Source organism: Falco peregrinus, chromosome 14, assembly GCF_023634155.1.
Source record: "Falco peregrinus isolate bFalPer1 chromosome 14, bFalPer1.pri, whole genome shotgun sequence".
Lineage (NCBI taxonomy): Eukaryota > Metazoa > Chordata > Aves > Falconiformes > Falconidae > Falco > Falco peregrinus.
Window position 1 is genome coordinate 25,525,797 of NC_073734.1, and position 20,739 is coordinate 25,546,535.

Here is a 20,739-nt window from a genome sequence, read left to right on the forward strand (position 1 = left end):
GGATGTCAGTGATGTGGGGATGGGCCACAAGGGCAAAAGAAACTGGTGGCCACGTGGAGCTTCAAACAGGAACTGATCAAGTGCAGCACTATGGGTCATTCGCTGTGTTCAGGTCGCTGTCATCCCTGCCACTGCTGAGATGGGGCCCCCAGTCCCTGCAAAATCACCTCCTTTCCAGGAGAGGGTGGTTCAGAAGGGGTATGTGTTTTTCACTTGATACAGGTTTTCCTGACGGTCCATAAAATGCACATCTGGATGCACAGAGTGAAACCAGAGAGGTGATGAGCTGCTGTAGGCAAACCAAGGTATTTCTATGGCCCAGCTTTCTATGGCTTCCAGCCAAAGAAAAGTGAACAAAATGTCCCAGAGCGCCTGTTCTGCCTCCAAGCCCTGCCTTCCAGCCAGAGGCTGAGCACCCCACTCACCCAGGGCACCCCTGTGGACACCACAGCCCGGCATGAGGTCTGCCCCAGGCAGCTGCGTTAAAGAAACCAGCAAACTCTTTTACGGGCACTTTGGTACCTTCTTGTTGTGCTCCAAGACTGTATTAGAGGGGTGAGCAGCATCCTGTCGATGCGTTCACTGCCCATCACTCCTGGCCTGGAAAGCGGTGCCTGCCAGCAGCCGGCCCACGGGCGATCCATGCACCAGAAGGAATGACAGCAGAGCGATGGGGTACACAGAATACATTTACATGTTTAGCAGACTGAGTACACAAAATAAATAATTCTGTACACTCTAATCGTAATGTTACAGGCTAATTACAATGGTTCAGACCTCATCCTACAAGCCAGACCTTAGTGTAAAAAACAAGACTCCAAAGGCAAGTCACAGAACTTGGTGCTTCTCAAAGCAGACCCGCTAAGAGATTAACGGGACGCAATCGGAGTTAATTCCAAACTGTTCCAACCCAGCACCGGAAATTTGGCGACCAAAAATAACAGCAAGTGCCAGAAGACCTCTGGCCCCAAGAGCTTCCCGGGAGGTGTCTTTCCGCAGTGAAAGGCAACAGGAAAACTCACGTTATCTCGGCGTCCACACGGGAGCTGCTTGTTTCCGACACACCTCACTGGGGCCGTGGATCTCTCCCACGTTCAGCAGACAAACACAGTGCAACAATATTTGCAACAGCAGCGAGTAGCTCGCTTGTCACACACGAGGGCTCTACAGTATCATCGTGCAGGGGAGGACAGCGGGGGAAGGACAGCTGCTCTGTCATCAGGCAGGCAGAGCTCCCTCCACCCCAGGGACACCAAGGGTGGAAGGTACCAAGCTCCATGATGCCACTGCCACTGCGCATCCCTGCTGCTTCACATTTTTTTTTTGGCAAATTTACCACACAGTAAGGCACAGCTGACATGCAGGTACCTGCCCCTGGAGCACCCAAGAGCTGTGTTCTTAGTCCAGGCTGAAAGAGGAAACCAAGTGGTCAAAAAAAGCACCAAAAACCTCCCAAGAGTGGCGTAGGCAGCTTGGGGCTGGGTATCTGGTGCCAAGTGGTACAGGCACTTTGTGATATTTTCCAGGATGAAGCCGAGCTGGTGAGAGGCCAGGACACAGCCAGCCTCCCTGCAAACCCCAGGGCTCACACTGCTGCCAGAGAATGGTTTTCAACCCCTCCAGAGGGTGTGATCCCCCCAAAAAGCCAACCTCTGTGTTGCTTTTCATAGTTTAGAAAACTAAGTCAAACAATCGAGATTTTCATTTACCCCACCTCAAACCTTCTGAATCTTTAGTATCACCACTTAAAGGAAGAATATGGCCCCACACAGTCTAATAAGAGGCCTGTAACAGCCGTGCACCAGTTGTCCTTCGTGGTGCCAGATCACCTTGGGCTGAGCCTGCACTGCAGGATCCTCAAAGGGAGCCTTCTCCCACCTGCAAGGCACCGAACAGATGCTTTGACCTTGCTACGGGACTCACCATGGCTCCTGCAGAGCCAAGTCCAGAGTTGCTGCCCAGTAGCCGAGTTAACCATGACTCCTGTTCCAGTTTGTGCATTATATAAAAGTTGACTATATTAGTCCTTCAGCCAAACACCCAGGTAGAAAACAGGATTGAGAAATGGAGCAGGGTGTAAGAAAGAACGTGAATTACCAGAGGAGAAAATATCTGACCTAGAAGAAGAAAATATCCAAATTCCAAAGAAGTTAAGAGTTTGAGGGTTCATCATTTCCAAAACAAATAGATAGCGCAGGCCCTGCACTGCAGCTGGTTTCCACATCACCACTGGAGCCAGAAGGTCAGAGCCCTTTTGTCTGGGCTTACACCCCTGACAAGGCTATAAAGCTGCCCTTCACGTACGGTTGTATGTTTCCAAGAACAATGCAGTCCAGGAACTGTCAGGAGCATCTGGATGCTGTCACAACCTCAGTGATAGCACAGACTTCTTCTGGATTGAAGAAGGGAGGGGGGGGGGTGTCTACCTCCACTGGGCTGACATGTTAATTTTCTAGAAGCCTGAGAAGGGTGAGAAGTAAATCGAACATGGACAAGTAATTGCTGGTTGAGCAAAATACACAGAAAAATACCTTACTTACTCAAAAATCTGGATGCAAGTGTGTAGACCACCTAACATTATTTCTGCAAAACCTTTTCACATTCATTTCCAATAACCCTCAAAAAAATAAAAATAAACAATTAAGGCATCAATAGGCCACATTCTTTGAAGCTGTAATTCTCTCCCCCAGGAGCGCAGCCAAACTCCCAGGACAAAACAATGGGATTGTTTTACACAGTACTGCTAAGTTCCAAAAGAAAACCAACCATAATTCCCTTTACTCCTCAAAAATGCATTTCCTTGAAACAGAACACGCCAGGAAGCAACACCTTGAGCTGCACCATTGTGTCTCACGCTGGGATAAAATCCCAAACCTACCAATTCCAGCCTTGGCATCTTTAGGCTTTGCTTTCTCCTCGTGTCCCTTAAGACGCCTCCCCAAGGCAGGGTGCTGGCGAGCATCTCACTGAGACACCGGGGGCTGACTGCATGCGTCTTTTCCCCAGCAATCAGCATCCCTTCCAGCGAGTGCCTGCGGAATCACGCTCATCCCTTTGTGGGCTAAAATGCTGCTCTTCAGGATGAGTACAGGAGAAAATGGTGCCACGCTGAACACCTGGGATTGGAGGGATTGCAGGTGTGCTCCAAGACCATCACTCAGTACATCAAAACCAGATTCCTCTTTGTAAGAACATCTCACCCAGAAAGTGGGAACATAACTAGGGCTGTACTTGAACAAGGACACCTACAACTTGCCACTAGGTGTCATTCCAACTTCATTTTCATTGCATGAACAAAAGTACGGAAAACAAAAGCGCCCTGAGATTTGCACCTCAGCTAATAAAAAGTCTGCAGCTCAGCGAACCCTGGAACAGGCATTTGTTACCTGTGTTCTCCTGGCTAATTCAGTACCAGAGAAAGTCTTCCAAAAAACCCTGTGAGCCAAATAAAGAATTACCAGTTAAAAGCCAAAGAAGGAGATTTTAAAAATTAAATGAAAGAGCAGAAAAAACATTTCAGACATTTTCACTTCCAAAATCCCCAAACAAGGCGCTCCTGAAAAATGTAAACTCCTGAGACTTAAGACAGATCAAGCACTGAGAGGCTCCTGTGGAACATATATGAAGACAGATGATCAAGATAATTCACAGTGAAGAGCTTCTTAGAGGACACATTGAAGGCACCTAACTATGGCTCAAAATTACAGCACTTTGCCTGTCCCCAGACACCCCAGACCCAGCTGCAAAGGTGCCACAATTGCAAGCATAAAAAGCACCCCAGGAACTGTTCTTAAGCTGACCTTGCAACACAGCAGTTGGACCATCACAGTCTTCCAGACAGAGTGAAAACAGAAAGATCACCGATGACTCCAAGGGAGGGACATCTGGACGGAGCTCTGCTCATCTCTCCTCTGCCCACACGTTATTGTCTGGGTGTAACAGTTCCTGCAAATACTGAATTTAGAAAAAGAAGAGCGATTGAGCCAAGAGTGCTATAACCAAACGATGGAAGGACAGCCCATAAAGACTTTCCCCATGTTTACACTGATTTTTCCATGCCAATAAAAAAACATTGCATTTGTGAAGAGAACTAGAGTTCTTTTTCTAGAAAACCCAAAGCCCCTTATGGGATGGACTCGGTCCTCTTTGGTGCAGTTCCCTAGCAGCAGGATGCCTGAAGACCACAGACTCTCCACACCACAAAGGGGCAAGCTGCAGCTCTCCAGCATCACTCATGTAGGTAAGTGCCAAATTACTTCCCAGCCAGTGTCATCACAAAAACCTGACGCTGGCTGGAACCTATATAGCAACATCTCGCTTCCCAAAATATATTTCACCCCAAACTCACCACGAATGACATCGCTCCCAACTTTTACTGGTGAAAAACCAATTGCTGAAAAGAGCAACAAAGCAAAAATTGTCACAGATGAGAGGATTCCTGTTCTGCCTTGTAAAGGTGGAGAAACCAGCCTGGTCAGACCAGAGCTCAGCATCCTGACCTCCTCTCCACCTTCATTTATCCCCCACCCCCCAAGAGAATGCAGGAGGGAACAGCTTGGGTAGACACCTGCACAACGCCTGTGCATTTTGATGGTCTAGTGGTTAAAGGGAAGTCTCAGGTTCAAGAGGTCTTGGCTCAGTTCATCAGTTTGATGTCCTCGAATGGGAAAAATACCTGTTTTAAGGATAAACAGGCAAGATAATCTGGGGTGGGCCATGAAAGCATCCAGGAGGTAAGAGATCACAGTGCCTGGGTGTGATGCTCCAAACATGTAGAAGACACTTTGAGTAATGGCTCAAAACCAGAATCCCTCAGAGAGCATCCTGCCATCTCTTAATGTACAAGCTAAGAACAATTTTCCAGTTGATATTTCTCTTAGAGTAGTTGTTGCTTTTGGAGAGCTGTTTGCAGTAATATGAGGGGCACTGAACTGTTTACGCAGCAAATGTGGCAAGCTGCCTCTTTTGTCAGAAATCACATCTAGTTTATAGTTCATGGTAACAAACCAGGGAAAACTACAGGAGAAGGTAAAAGAAGCTGAAGAAACTTCTTTTGCAGTCCACAGAGTTGAAAAAACCCAGTTTTTAGTAATTCTGTTGTGATCTTTAATGCTGATGGAAGAAAGACTGTGTGTGACATAGTAGGATGGCCACTTGAGGAAGGGCAGCCTGAAAAGAATGCAGTTTTCAAAATAATATGCAATGACGCAAAGGATTTAGAATTCACCCCTGCTACATACACTGCCTGTCCACAGGTTTCCTCTGCTGTATTCCCTATCACACGCTTGGGCGCCCCAGGCTGTGCTCTTGGTGGTTATAGCCCATCCCTGCTTTGGGCTGGGAAGCACATCCCTAGAAATTCTTTTTTTTCTCTTAGCACAGAAAACTCAAGTCTTCTCCCCCTGAAGCAGCACTGCTCTGCTGTTTGCTGACCAGAAGTGGCTGTGGCTAGTGCAGTTAGAGCTCCCTGGAGATGTGACCAACCACTTAAAACCTTGCTGACACTAAACCACAGCAGCAGAGACATCAATCCTGGATGGAAAGGCCATGCTCGCCAGCCCCTTGAGCTTGCACAGCCTTCACCTCTAGCCCAGAGCTAAGCAAGCGCTTTCCAAGCACACAGCATGAAGCAAACCATATGGCTTCATATGAAGTTTCAAGAACCAGCGTTCTCCTTCACTGCAGCTCTTGTCTCTGCTGGCACAAGAGGCTGAGCCCACCCTGAGACTGTGCCACCAGCCCCGCTTTATGGCTCTGACTAGTTGGGAAGGTATCTCAGCAGGCTTGCATAAAGCCCGGCTCTAGAGCCCTCACCTCCCCTGGGAAGCCCCTTTACAAGAAGCCCCCACGGCACCATCCAGCACAAAGAAACCCGAAAGGCAGCTTTCTCCTGTTGAATCTAAGGCACACCTAACAGCTCTAAGGTGTCTGTGCAACGTCTCCAGGGTACTGACACTGCTGACACTCTAGGATTGCACCTCCACTACTCAAGCCCCGACCCTGACACCCTGACGCTATGGAGCCGTCTGCAGCCACCCCAACTGCTCCCACCACCACTTCGCTGTCCCAGAACAGGGATGGTGGCACTGGGGCAGAGCCGGCATGCAAAGCAGGGGAGCCCTGTAAAATCTGCAGACCGGGAACAATACCTGGAACCACTGAAGTTCTGGTGAAGTGATGTGGTCGGTATTGCTAGTCTGAAGGGCACAGGACATGTAACAGGTCACAGGCATGACAGGGCCGTGCGGCACAGCAAGAACAAACCCTGCACGGGAAGCACGGGTCTTGCTACAAATAAGGGAAGGATAATTCAAGAGGGACAGCAAGGAACCCCTGAAAAACCTGCCCCGCCAAAGACATCTCTCTGCATAGCGTGAAGTTCCTGCAGGACAATAATCCTCCTCCCACCCCTCCCTCAGGAGCACTCAAAGGAACTGGACTACAGCTCCGAGCTCACAGTACTGCAGCATGGCTGCCAATTTGCATGACGGCTCTCGCACAGCTTGAGTAGCCCTTGATGTCACCAGGCGGGTGGCAGCCCTTGGGGGAAGCCTCGCAGCTTCCCAGCCATCATGGAAAACTGCTGCCTGGCATCACTTCAGCGAGGAACTGGTGGGCAGCACGCCGGTGAGTCAGAGCTATCCTACTCCTAACTGTTTGTGACTCATACCAGCTTCACTGCAAAGGCACCACAGAGTCTGACTAAAGCAGCTCAAAATTTGTGTATATACAACTTTTAAATACATATACACACCCTCACACACGTGTATGTGCACACACACATGCATGTACATACACATAAAGTGATTTTTTTTTGTTTGCAAGTGAGAGAAATATAGCGCTCTGGAATTAATAAATAACTGTGAACAACCAAGCTCCTGGGCTACAGAAAGAGCTCTTCTCCCCACGTGGCTCCTTGATTTGTGTATTACTTGAGGCTCTGAGCTGTGCCCCTGTTTCTGGCACAAGACCCTGTGGCAAGCTCACAGGGTGGGATGGCCACCATGAGGTTCCCTTTCCTCTGCACAGGGGGACACCTCCTCATGGATACAGGGGGCACCTGGAGGGAGGGAGGGAGGAACCTGGATGTTCCTCACTGAGAGTGTGCACAGCAAAGGATGCTGCACACCTACACCACAGAGAAGACATCTGAAAAGACGCCTGGCAGGTCCCGGCCCAGTGTTCAGCCAGTGTACTGCTGCTGGTAGCGCAGGTTGAGCTCCCGCAGCTCCCGCTCCCGAACCCGCCGTGATTTGTTGGATTTGGTGGAGCGGCTGGAGCGGGTGGACTGTGCGGATTTGGTGCTCTGGCAGCGGGAAGATGCCCTCTTGAGAAGGTTTTGTGAGATGGAGCGGTGTAGATTCTTCATGGATGATGATGCTGCCATGCTGACCACCCAGGGGTGCTTCAGGGCCTGAAGGGCTGTCATCCTGTCACTGGGGTCCACCGTGAGCAGACGGTCAATGAAATCCTTGGCCAGGTTGGACACACTGGGCCAGGGCTGAAACATGAAAGAGATCATTAGAAAGAAACATCCCAGCACAGGTCTGCTGATTAATTCCTCCCATGCCCAAAAGGCGCTTCAGGGCATTCTGGTTCTTCTGTTGTCTCTTTCACCCTCAAAATTTCCAAGGTGTAACCAACAGATTCTGCCCAAGGAAAATGAGACATACTTACTTCAAAAGGCTGTTAGAGGGAGAGGCTGAATTAGTGGGAAATGACTACAGGTGCATAGGTGCAGGGTGGGTCCCTCCAAGCAGCGGCGCTCAGCCCACCCAGTAGCTGACCTTGGATCCCAGTCCCCCCAGGTTCCTCAAGTGTACAGACACCTCCACACACACACATGCGATCTCAGTCAATCCCAAGACTCAACCATCACTGCAGCAGCTGGCTGGGATTTCCCTGGTCCCTCTGGCCACCAGACCCTCCTGCAGTCTCATCCTTGACCTTAGAGACACACACACACACATATCCCCAGCTCCCACATCCCTTCACCCCCTTGTCCAGCTCCACCTTCACCAGCAGTCACACACTCAGTCACATGCTTGCACGCCCGTGCTTGCTCCCGTTGCTGTACCACAGACACACACAGGCTCCCAGACCTACACCCCTCTCCAGGTGCTGGCCCTGAGGCCTCCCACCTCACTCCCATCACCTTCCAAAATCATCCAGCTATTACAAAAAGAACTGTCACTGTATCCCACTGAAGACCCTCCCCAATCCAAGTGCTCTGTATCTGATGAGGCCATGACTGCCGGAGTGCTAGCTGTACTGCTCACAGAGGCTGGATCCTCGCACCAGACCCCTGGGGTTCTATTCTGACCCTTCACTTTAAGGTGCACATCTAGCGAGCCAGCACCGACCTCTGCATCAATCCTGAAGCAAAGACTAGGGAGAATTTTTCTGCTGTGGTACTCTTGTCTCGCTCCCACATGGAAATCTAGGAGATGTTGCTACTGCTCAGTCCTGGAACAGCCAACTCTGCCCAGCTGGAAACAGTCCCATAGAACAGTCTGAGTATATATAAATGTTAGAGATAAGGAATTTCCAGGAATGCTTACCAAGGAAAGGGGAAGGGATTTTTTTACAAAATACTAGCTTTAAAGAAACAAGCTCAAAGTAGTTAATTAGCCCTATAATATATTTCTCCTATATCCCCCAGTACGCCAAAGTATAGCCATAAACAAGACAAACACCTACAGCCACGCATGCTGCAATTGCTTAATTTCTGACAAAATACCATATTTGTGCTAACGTGAGAACATCAGCTTTAGCATGAGGTGAAGGGTGGGCTGTGGACAAAGCTAGGAAGAAAACTGGCAAACTCCACAGTAAGGCTGGAGTGGAGGCGGCAGGTATGGCTAGCATACAAACCCCAAGTGTCGAATGGACACTGGCAAGAGCAGGTTTCTGCAGTCGCTGCGTGTTGTGTGGGTCTCACCCCTCCTGAAACCACCACTATTGACACATCCTAAGCAGCGTTAAAAAAAGCCTGAGCAGATTCATGCAACAAAGTGAAGATTCAATACAATAACGGAAACAGCATGTGTGGTTAAAAAAGGAAAAGGCTGCTATTCTCTGTCTTTCTTCTCTTCGTTTTCTGAGGAAGAAAAGAACCCAGTTATTTTAAAATTCAGGGTCCACCAACAGTACGGTCAGATATGATTACCTCTTCTTGTGCATAAGGTTCAAAAAAGGTATGTCCTGATTTTTTTGAGGTTTGCAATTTATTGCTACTGAAAGCAATTTTCTCTTCCAAAAGACTCAGAGGCACCAGGCAGGAGAGCCAATCCACGGCAGGATTTTATAATGAAAGGCAAGGTGCTCAGTTACAGCACTGCTCCTGGCCCCGGACAGTCAGTGGCATGGCCAGGAAAAAAGAACTGAAACTCCAGCTAAGGAACCGGCTGCTAGAATGACCAGGGTACAGAAAGTCTTATTTTACAAGCGATGACTAAAACAGCCCAGCTTACTCAGTTTAGCTAAAGTGGGCTATACAATCACTGTCAATAACTGGAAGAGAAGAGAGTGAAAATGACATGAACTACTTGATATAAAGAAAATACCGGTACATGAGTAAAAAACTGCAAGCGTTCCTGAATGTATTCAAGATAGAGATGGAAATACTTTGAGCCAGAGTGCTCAGGAAGGAAGCACAGCCTTCTCCTGCAGATCAGACACCACTTCTGCGCTTTGAAATCACATCCAAAATCCACTCCCCTCCACGTTTCAAGAACAAAATCAGTTAATAAAAAAAAAAACCCTTAAAATTCAAGCTTTTCTGTTTCCTGCTTTCAGATATAACTAGTTTGTCATGACCTGCATTAAATCACTTTCTCTTAGCTGACGAAATGCATTTGGACAGTGAATGTAAGAAAAAAACAGGCGCTTGTTAGAATAGCACAATCTTTGTCCCTAAAAAGGGACAATCTTTGATCAGAGACTTGTTATAGTGTTCATTTATAAAGAGGATAAATAAAATAGCAAAAAACCTTTTCAAATGTAGCAAAAACTACAATAAAGGTTACAATTGCAATTGAACACACTGGTCTGTTTTGCAGAACTACGGACCCTTTGAAGAGCTCAGCCTTTATGCTATTTATAGCAACAGAACCAAAGGGCCAAATCTGCCATGGGGTGATCTAAATCGTGTTTCAAGTCTATAGATTTCCTACCAGACTTCTGGATAAGGCACTTCCTTTGTTAAATAACAGTGAAGAGAATCAACTTGCTGTGTTCGGTCTTTATCGGCATAACCTCAGGTAACACCAGGGCCGTACCTGCCAGCACATGAAACTCCACACCTCCAGCTACGGACGGCCTTTGGCTTCTCTCTTCCACAGATGGACGCAGCCAATCAACACCCAACAAGAGGTTCTGCCCCCACTTTTACCAGGCTAGCCTTCAAAAACTTTTTTAAAAAACACTGTTCTGTAGCTTTTTTTTTTTTACTCATTTATCAGCTACTCACACAGTTAAACCCACAAATTCATCATGACTCATCCACAGCCCATTAATTTCCAATCACTTCTTACCTCGTCCTCCTAGCAGAACAGAAAGCTCACCCCATTCTGTCTCCTTCACAGAGGACTCGTTTTCCACTCCCCAAATAACACTAATGAGATGCCTAGGCTAACCGTATGTCTATGCAGTTTACTGACTTTAACTCAAAGTGGTATTATATGCTGGTGAAAAATTCTACTCTCCTGGCAATAACTATTTAAGAACTCTTTACCACCATTTTCATTATTGTTGCCAGTGATTGAGATGACTGAGATACCTTGAAACAGCTTTTGTCCCACTCAGATAGAGAAAACACATTTACACAACTCCAACCCTGTTGGTTTTTCCTGGGATGTTTCTTCTCATCTTATCTAAAACCTTTTACCTTTCTGAATATTGTCCCTCACAGAGATACAATCATGCCAGGATCTGCATCCTCTCTTTTTCTACTTAAATCCACAGAGATGCAAGAGATGCACTCAATTGAAAAATACATGAGGACTGACAGAACAATACTTTTCTGGGAAATACACCTCCAGGACATGCAGGAAAGCATTATTTCCTCTTGCACATGTTAGTAATGGCACCGGCCTGGACCTTGAGGCAACCTGAGAGCTACTTTGCCATCCAGATGCATTCAACCTTCAGTAAAGCGATGGCTGTCCAACACAGAGCAGGAGATTCTGGAGGGTGAAATGAGACTCTAAACACCAGGAACAACATTACTTCCATCATTCCAAGTCATATTAAAAGATGGCCAATGTGGTAATATAGAATTTGAAGAAATCCATGAAGAACTTATCATTCTGAAAACCTACAAACTGTAAATAACCAGCCTGAGCCTTGAGCGGCCTGTGCATTGCACCAGCCCAGTTTAATGAAACCTAAAGAACAATAAACTCCAAACAGGAGCAAATTGGATTTCTCATTATTCCAATTACTCTAGTTCCATCAGAAACATTGAATATGGAGTACTTGCAATTAAATTTTTCTTCTGGTCAGCAAACATAAATCAGTTTATTGATCTGTTTATGCAGCCAGAGATTTTATCTGCTGCACCATACACATCTTTGGTTTTATTTCACTGAAACCTTTTCTTTAAAAATAAGTGAGGCTGCATGCTACTGAAGCACTGAGTGGAATGAATGTAGCAATTTTCAACCCTGGTCCCTGGAGAAACATATCCACTCTCCAGAAACCTTGCATCAGTTGGCAAAACAGCAGTTTTAACTTGGCAAGACCCCAGGACCCCTTCCAACTAATACTGCAAGGCAGCAGCAGGAGCTGTGTAAGAGCTGAGGAAGGCTGACACTGGTGTGTTTGGGGAACACCAAGAAGGACATGAGTGCAAGACACGAGGTGCACTCACATGACAGGACTGAAGCAATCTAGATGAGATTTTGCTCCTCTGAAGAGAAAGAGAGAATGGCTTGGAAGGAAAATGCTTCCATCCAGTGGCCATGAAACACTGCATCAACTAAACCCCATCAGAGAGCCTTGCCTTTAATCTCACTGCTGCACTGACAAGTTCCTTTCTTTTGTGGCACAAAAATACCACAAAAATGAAGAGAAGTCACCAATACTTGTTCACCTTGCACTCCAGTTCCTCTATGAACTGATGTCAAATGTAATGCAGTTTGAGTGTAACTTCTGTGCTGTTCCCTGTTAGACTACACTCCTCCAGAGGGTAAGGTACTACAGTAGTTCTGTTCTCTTCCTACATATCATAAAAAAAAAAAAAAACCCAAAAAACAAAACAGCCATATTCTGAGCAGGCCCTCAGTGGTACTTGCTGAGTGCCAGCAGAGACCTCCTACAGGTGACCAGCTTTTCAATCAACTGCAATCAGGTCCTCTGTCTGGGATAGCTGGTGCAATACCCATTTCACAAACCTCATTTCTCAGGAGACAAACACTGGACAAGCTAGTTTAATGCTGGAGACTACTGGCCCTCATGTTGGAGGACTGAACATCCCCTGGAAAGTAATGTCTGTCTGTAACTCCAGAATTTAGCAGAGTGGCTCACACCACAATCCAGCAGAATTAAAAAAAAGGGGAAAAAAAAAGGGGGTGGGGCAAAGAGCTGCAGTAAGTAAACCCAAACAGCTCACCCTACAGCAGAAATAATGAGGGTCCCTGCAACAACCAAGGGAAACAACAGTTTGTCTTTACCCTCCAGTGCAGGCTCAGCAGGGTGTGAAGGAGGGTATCTTACCATCATCTTGCTATCCTTTATCTAATGATCAAGAAGCACTGGTGAAGACTTAACAGCTCATGCTTACAGGACAACAGCTCTAAGGCACTCTCCCCTCTGTTCACCAGACGGGAGCAGGACTGCTGGGTTTCTGAGATCAGAAGAGATGAGATGCAGTAAAGCCTAGTACTACTATAACCTTACATTACAGAAAAAACAAAGCAAACCAAAGCAAAACAAAAAAAAAAAATAATCAACAAAGCCACAACCTACCTAGTAACTAGCACAAACTTTCAGGCATGCAGAGATCCCTAGGAGGCAGGAAAGCCTGCTGAACTTTCTCTAGTGACTGTGAGGATATTTGAAACAGAAAACCAGCAATTAGTAACTCATGATCTTTGAGATGAGCTGTGCAGTCATCTGTTCCTCACTTCTATCTTTCATGCAGTTATCCAATGCAAAAACTGAATCCAAGAGGCCTCTCAGGGAGAGGGGAAGGAAGATGGGCTGTAAAGATGTACATGGACATCATATATCTAAGAATTGCAGTTACTGGCAGAATTCCCTCCTCGTCAGAGTGCCTGTCCCTTTGCATCCCTCCAGGCCCAGGTGACACCTTTCAGCACCCCACACCTCCATAGACAACCTAAAGTGGGACCACATAGTCACTCATGTGGCACAGGGTCACTGATGCTCAGACTCCAAAGTCTCATAGTTCTTTCACTGCCTGGTGAAACCATGAATGAAGTTGGAGATGGCAACCTGGCAGATTTCAGACAGATCCATTTCTAACAGGTGACCTGTTTCAGCCTGACTACAGCATTCTCCAAGCCAACAGCAACTCCTCCCTGGTCATCCGAGAGGTCTTCTCAACTCCACAGGCACAGCCCTTGGTGCACAAGCCTACACACACAGAGTGAAGCTTCTTGACATTTTCTCCAGAGACACAAAGCCGCAGAGGGATCTTCTGGTTAGTCCTGTGCAAATAAAAGAAGAATCAGTCCTCTAACTTCCAAGCTTTGCTTTTAGTCTTGACAGTACTCACTGAAGGAAAAATACATATTGATTTCCTGATTCGTACTCAAGTTACGTGTTGTTTTCAGGAGAACTGACATGAGCTCTAAGGACAATGTTAATGGGAGGATGAGGACACCCAGAACTGCAAAGGCCTGAATTTCCCTTGCCAGTTGGTCTTTACAACAACATTAAGCACAAAATATGTTATCACAGCTGCAAAAGATTGCTCTTCGGTCAAAAATACTGCATCCCAATCCCAAAGCACCAGGGAGGCTGAGAAGCCCTATAGCAGCAGACAGGTTCCTGCCAGGTTCACTACAGAAAACCATCAGTTGGATACTTTAAAGTTTTACAAGACAAAAAAGATTTATTGGGAGTGAGCCTGCCCCAGCAGATACATTGGGTTGAACATGTGCACCTGGTTGGAGGGACTGCCCTCGTATCGTGCCCTTGTCACTGTTAACAGCAACGCTCCATGCCACAGAAGATAAGCACACCACCCCCATTTGATGCTGCAGTCTCCACCATGCCAACACAGTTTGGTTTGTGCAACCACAATGAGCCAAACCAGGGAGCCTCTGGTCAGTTTGCTGCAGGGGCTCTCAGCCACCGTTCCTTGGCATGATTCACCAGGTGGCTGCAGAGGCAGCTAGATCAGCCCAGGTGAGTGACTGGCACAGAATCCAGAATTAGCAGTACTTCAAGTACAAAATTCATGCCACAGTCTGTCTCACGGCCTTAATGACAACGGGAGAAACTCCCATGGTGGAGATCTGTAGCTCTGGCCCCCCAGGAATGACAGCTGCTGCTTCCAAAGCGCACCAGGATTTCCTACAAAAGCATCCCCTGAACTCATAAGCTGCATAAAACACAGGGCACGCTGCTGACCCACGAATTCAGCCCTGCTAGATAATACACTCGGGGGAAAGCAGCCTCATTCACAATGCCTTCAAGAGCTCTCAGGTGTGCTGTTTTATTCAGACTCAGGCTCCGAGTCTGGGGGAGGAGGAAAAGCAAGAGATCCCCCCCAGGTGTCACTTAGGCTAGGTGATTTTGTGCAGTGCTAGGCCCTCTGTGACTAAATCCCGCCACCCCCCGCTGCTTATTATTCACATCAGCATAAAAGCTGTTGAGGCGCTGTCCATGCCAGCATGCAGGGAACAAACATGTTACTCTCCAGTCTGAACAACCAACCCGCCTCTTTCACTTACAGCTGAAGTGAGCACGAACCTGGCGCACACCGCAGAGACCTCCCAACACACACATCTGAAATGAAACGCTGACCTGCGTGACCAACGGGGGTCTTCTCGTCCAACTGAACTTAACCCGGGGGGCTGGGAACCAGCACCCTGCAGGCTGAGCAGCTTTCAGGGCTGATTTCAGATACCAGAACAGAGTCCCTGAATTTTATCCTGCCTGTGATGGGAGCGTACACTGCTGTCCAGCGGTAACCAAAACTTCCACTGCACAAGCTAACAAGACAACTGTTTTATGCTGGCTTTTTACTTGTTTTTACCTTAAAATACATGGCAAAGACATTTCTAACCCATTTTCCTGTTGGACACTAGTTCTTTAAAATATTTCTGTTATATTCAAGTTTCTAAGCTACTTTCCCCCTGCCCCAAGTATTTTTTTAAAATCAGATTTCAGAGGTCTCTAGATGTCAGCAGTACATCTTCCACCAGATACACAGTTGCACCCCTGTGAGGACTGGCCACGCACACACCATGCTTCAAGAAGCTGCAAAGACCACCCCGACCTGGGCAGGCAGAATTCTTAAGAGGAGTTTGCTCTGGATGGTAATTACACACATCAGGACAAGCCTTTCTTGCCCTGCAGAACATACGTGGGATGCAAGGCTTGCAACAGCTCTACCTCTAGACACACCTGGCCATACCGCTGCTCAGAACCGTGTACGTGTCCCTGTACGTACCTCCACTCTGTGCTCACCCACTGCTGCTGTTTACAGTCCCACTGAAGACATCTGGACCATTAAAAACATTAACAAGAAAGTCAATCTGGACACAGATGGCAGCCAGGTATCACCAATATGGACAGCAAAGGCTTGCTTTTTTTCCCCCTCCACAAAAACAACTCAATCCAACATGTATCTGTGGTGGTGGAGGCAGGGCACATCATTTTCTACCACTTCTCAGAATAGCTGCATTTTAAAATTCAGATGTCTTTGGTGGTAGAGAAGTGACAGGCTGTTAGTTTTTACTAAAGGTCCCTAAGTATTCTTTGCATTGCATCTTTCACACACTCACACTAATGTAGCAGTTTTGTCTAATTTAGGAGGTTCTTACATGACTTCAGAAAATGGAAAGGGTCGGCTCTGAAAGTGCAAGCTGGGCACAGCAACTATGAGATGTCAAGTGCTAAACCAGCCTAGGACTGTGCTGGGGCTCCAACAACGACAGGCTTGCACAGTCCTGGGCATCGCTCAGCCCACGAGCAGTTGCAAAGAGGTGATCAAAATCAAGCACTTCAAAAGAACTGGAACAAGAAGTTTCCAATGAAAAGATGTAATGTGCTGAAGTCTGCACAGGACGGATTCCCAAGCATTCAGCATTAATTTGTTGATGTGGGGAGGAGGAATAAAGGAAGGATGAAAGAGGAAAAATACAACAGCCCTTTAATAATCCACAGCATTATAAGTATGCGCAGCCATCTGGTGCTGTGAACTTCCATAACCCAGCTTTCTGAATGGAAATAGCCAGCTGATTTTCCCTGTACAAGCACTGAGTATTCAGCTAGAAACATGCAATAAAATTACAGCAGCTACAAAAAAACCACAAAACACAAAGCTTTTCTCTACAGCCAGGGATGGCTCTTCTAACTGTAATGTCCAGGGAAATAACTGGTATGTTAAAATAGGGTAATACCAGGTTTTAGCTTGGATCACTTCAGACACATCTCTTCAAAATATGTCAGCAAGTTACAGTTAGATACAGGGGACTTTAACCACTGCCTTGACTGAGAAATCATATATTGAGAAAACTCAGGGTCAAGAGACCTGGACTCTAAAGAATACAGGTGAAAAGACAAGATCACCGAATACAGACTGCTGGAGACAGTCATCAAAAAAGGCAAGCAGTGGAAGGAGTCAGAAATTTCCAACGGTATTGCTATAGCACCAGTTCACAATAGCATTTGCCGTAACTAAACTTGGGAACACCTATCTCAATCTATTCGTAACATCTGGGTATCCTGACATCTTCAGTGCTTTTTTTCTCCAAAGAAAAATTCAGATTTGATCTGGATTATGATCTCTCATTCTTAATTATCTTAAGAGATCATAGAACAGTTTGGGTTGGAAGGGACCTTAAAGGTCATCTAATTTCAACTCCCCCTGCCATGGGCAGGAACACCTTCCACTAGCCCAGGTTGCCCCAAGCCCCGTCCAACCTGGCCTTGAGTGGGGCAGCCACAGCTGCTCCGGGCAGCCTCTGCCAGTGCCTCGCCACCCTCACAGTGAAGAATTTCTTCCCAACAGCTCATGTAAATCTCCCTTCTTCCAGTTTAAAGCCACTGCCCCCTGTCCTGCCACTACATGCCCTTGTAAAAAGCCCCTCTCCAGCTTTCTTGTAGGTCCCTTTAGGTACTGGAAGGTGCTCTAGGGTCTCCCTGGAGCCTTTTCCAAGCTGAAGAACCCCAGCGCTCTCAGCCTGTCCTCACAGCAGAGCTGCTCCAGCCCTCGGGCCATCTGTGTGGCCTCCTCTGGACCTGCTCCATCAGGTCCACGTCCTTATGTTGGGGGCCCCAGAGGTGGATGCAGCACTGCAGGGGGGTCTCACCAGAGCAGAGCAGAGGTGAATCCCCTCCGTCACCCTGCTGGCGCTGCAGCCCAGGATACTGGTGGCTTTCTGGGCTGCGAGCGCACATTGCTGGGCCATGCTGAGCTTCTCACCAGCCAACACCCCCAACCCGCTCTCTGCCCAGACTGTATTTGTGCCTGGGATTGCCCCAACCCACATGCAGGACCTTGCACTTGGCCTTGTTGAACTTCCTGAGGTTCACACAGCAAAAAGATGTATTGGCTAAGAACTGGAACTGAAGCTAATACGCATTTGTTTCTACATACCAAATCAGAGTAACAGTTTAAGCAAGAAACGGCGGTGTCCGATACCGAGGAAAAATCTTCCCCCAGGAGGAAGAATATCTTTTATCACGAGGATTAGTGCAGTGGAGGAGGGTGAACAGATAAGCTTATAACCTTCCACATACACACACTCCCACAGGCTTCAAGCTGTTGATGCACAAGCCCTGGGTGCTTACAAGAGAAGGAATGAGGGGGAGTAAATCTTAAGACAGTCTTAGCTGTTAGTCCAACTGTGCCCTGCTCCCTGGCTGGCAGCAGCTCTCCTCTACTGCTTGGGACAGCATGGAGGCTCCTTGAACCCAAGCACCAAATGCACCATGCAGGTGTGGAGCTGGGCTGAAACCACCAGCAGTGCCCAGGCTCCAGCAGAAGAGCAGCACCTGCCCCGCTGCCTGGCTTGGCTTTCCTTTCTTCTTTAGTCACAGTTTCAATTTTAATCAGATTCCAACCCAGGCATGGGTCAGAGGTGGCAAAATGTCCCTTTGTCCATCCAAGCATTTCCTGAAAGCCCACGTTTAGGTATCTAAGTGCTTTCCAAGTTAGGCCAGTATGGCCCAATCTAATGACATTCCTGTTTCTCTCCCAGAAAGTGCTGTTTTGGGTAGGCAAGGTGGATATAAACTATTGCCACTTAGAAAATTTTTAAGTGCACAAAACAACAGGAGACACTAGAAGTAGGTTCACTTGTTTTAGCACATTTCAGTCCTGGGTGACTGGTTTACAGTGGTCTTTCCTAGCATTATTTGGGATGTTTTTGTTAGAAACCAGAGCAGGACAACTGTTCCGGATCCCGCTCCACTGCATTTCTCCTTATTATCTTCTCAGTCTCTTTCAGCATCCAGAACTATTCAGTGAAGGAGACAGATCCTGCTGAACAACAAAGTATGTCACTGGAACTGCATATACACAACAAGGAAAAATTATAGTAGGGACCCCTCAAACATCCCTAGCCTACACATACCTAATTCTGCATCTATAATCTTATACTGATGGGATTTTATTTTTCCTCCCTGTTCTATCTTACCCTGTTCTTTCCTGCATTGGTTGGCTTTGGGGTTTTGGGTTGGGTTTTTTTGTTTGGTTGGGTTTTTTTTTTTTGTTTTTTTCAAAAAGAAGCTCAAGTTTTCAGTTTGCTATGTGGAATCACACTAACTACTGTCAAGCCTGGCCATCCCCCATTTGAAGAAGGCTGTGGAGAAGATCTGGGTGAGAGTTGACAAGATGGCCAGGGGTCTGTGACACACAGCCTTCAAGAAGGGGTGGAAAGAGCTCAGCTTGTTCAGTATGGCAAAGAGAAGTCTAAGGGCAATCTAATAGCAGATTACATTTATTTGAAAGTAGTTACAAGGATTACAGGGCCACACAGCAGGTCCAAACAATACAAGGGGCAATAGGAGAAGCTGCGCTTTGTAAGGTTGGTATCAGGAGATACCAGGGAAAGGTGGTACAGCCCTGGAAAAGGTCCTCACCAAGGTGAGGGATCTGCATCCTCAGAGATCTTTTTCAAGACTCAGGAAGACAAAGTAACAGCCAACACGATCTACTATGGGGAACAGTCCCATCTCAAGCTGAATGGGGTTCAAGGTCTCCTGTAACCGAGGTTTCTATGATTCTAGTGCTTCTCCTCCCTGTCCCTGGACAGCACTGTCATGTCCCCCACCATGGCAGCAGCATGTCCCTCCTTTCTACATGCACCACTGCCCAGGCTCCATCCCACATACTTAACAGGGTCAAGTGTGCCACAAATCGTTCGAAAATAAACATGTGCTGATCAGCTCTCTGGATAAATTTGGACTGATACTTAATTACCTTTCCTGCAGCAAAGATAGGAATTTAGATCTCTCTCCTGCTGAGCCACTGAATTTTGTAAAATTCATAGAAATTTCAGGCCTTTGAATTCTCCACATTGCTCAAACTGCGCTGAAACTGACCTTAGAAGTTAAATAGTTAGTTGTGGGAGACAAAGACAAAGAGCACAATTCCATAAACTTTCCTTCCTTGGGAAATCAGGATAAAAACAGGGCTGCAATGGACATCCAGGGATCATTCAATCCATCCCACAGTCCCTAAAGGATCCACCACAGATGCATCATCCCTGACAGATGACTGCCTAACTTGGTCTTCAAGACAGCTTCAGCAATCCTCTGGGTAAATTTTTTTTAGGAGTGGGAGACATTAGTATTGTAAAATGTCTAATGTGAATCCTTCTAAGTGCAATCTAAGGCTCTTGCTTGACTTAATCTGGAAAAGAGATTATTCCTTTTCCTCTTTGAAGCCGCTTTTTGTATATTTGCAAACGCTATGACAACACTTTCTTTAGGTCAAACAGTCAAAAATGTTTCAATCTTCCAAAGAGTGTGGATTTTTTGACTCACAATTGTTTTTGTTGATCTTCTGTCAAGTCTCTCCGCTTACCCTGCAGTGTTTTTGAAGGTCACTGCCAAGAAGTGTCTGAGCTGGAGCTTGGCATGCTGCAGCCACCACTAAACACAGCAGGATTACACCACACACAGCCTGTCTTTCTGTCCATACACCTCAGTACATTTGTGTTTTTCCACAAGTATGATATTGCTGTCTGGCATAATAGTTTGTGATTCATAGGCAGATCCTCTTCTGACAGGCCACCACCTTCTAATCTTCTGTTCTTCACCCATTTTTGTGCACTAATTTACTCTTACTTTAAAACATTTGCACCTGCTATTGAATTGCTCAAATTCATTAGGGCCATCTGGAATTCAATGCACTTCACAGCCCTTCCAATTCAATGTCACCTGCAAATATGAAGAACATACCTCCCCCTCCCTCACTGGGCTTGGTCAATAAACCCCCAAGTACCACTGGATCTTTGGCAATTTCTAGAGAACCATGGTCACTACATATTCTACTTTGTTGACGAGCCACTTTTTAACACAACAGGTTTGGGG

General features: G+C 46.8%; 1 protein-coding gene across 5 annotated transcripts in view; it reads right to left on the reverse strand.

The window, feature by feature from the left end:
- Positions 1 to 676: 676 nt before the first annotated feature.
- Positions 677 to 20,739, reverse strand: part of PSKH1 (protein serine kinase H1) — a 38,402-nt gene continuing 18,339 nt past the window's right edge. For 3 of the 5 annotated variants that reach the window (XM_055818784.1, XM_055818785.1, XM_027781733.2), the window contains exon 4: positions 677 to 7,501. In XM_055818784.1, coding sequence (XP_055674759.1) covers positions 7,184 to 7,501 — 318 coding nt within the window. In that variant the 3' untranslated portion in view covers positions 677 to 7,183. The remainder of the gene's footprint in view (positions 7,502 to 20,739) is intronic. The other 2 variants (XR_003553027.2, XM_027781741.2) reach the window with 2 other exon arrangements.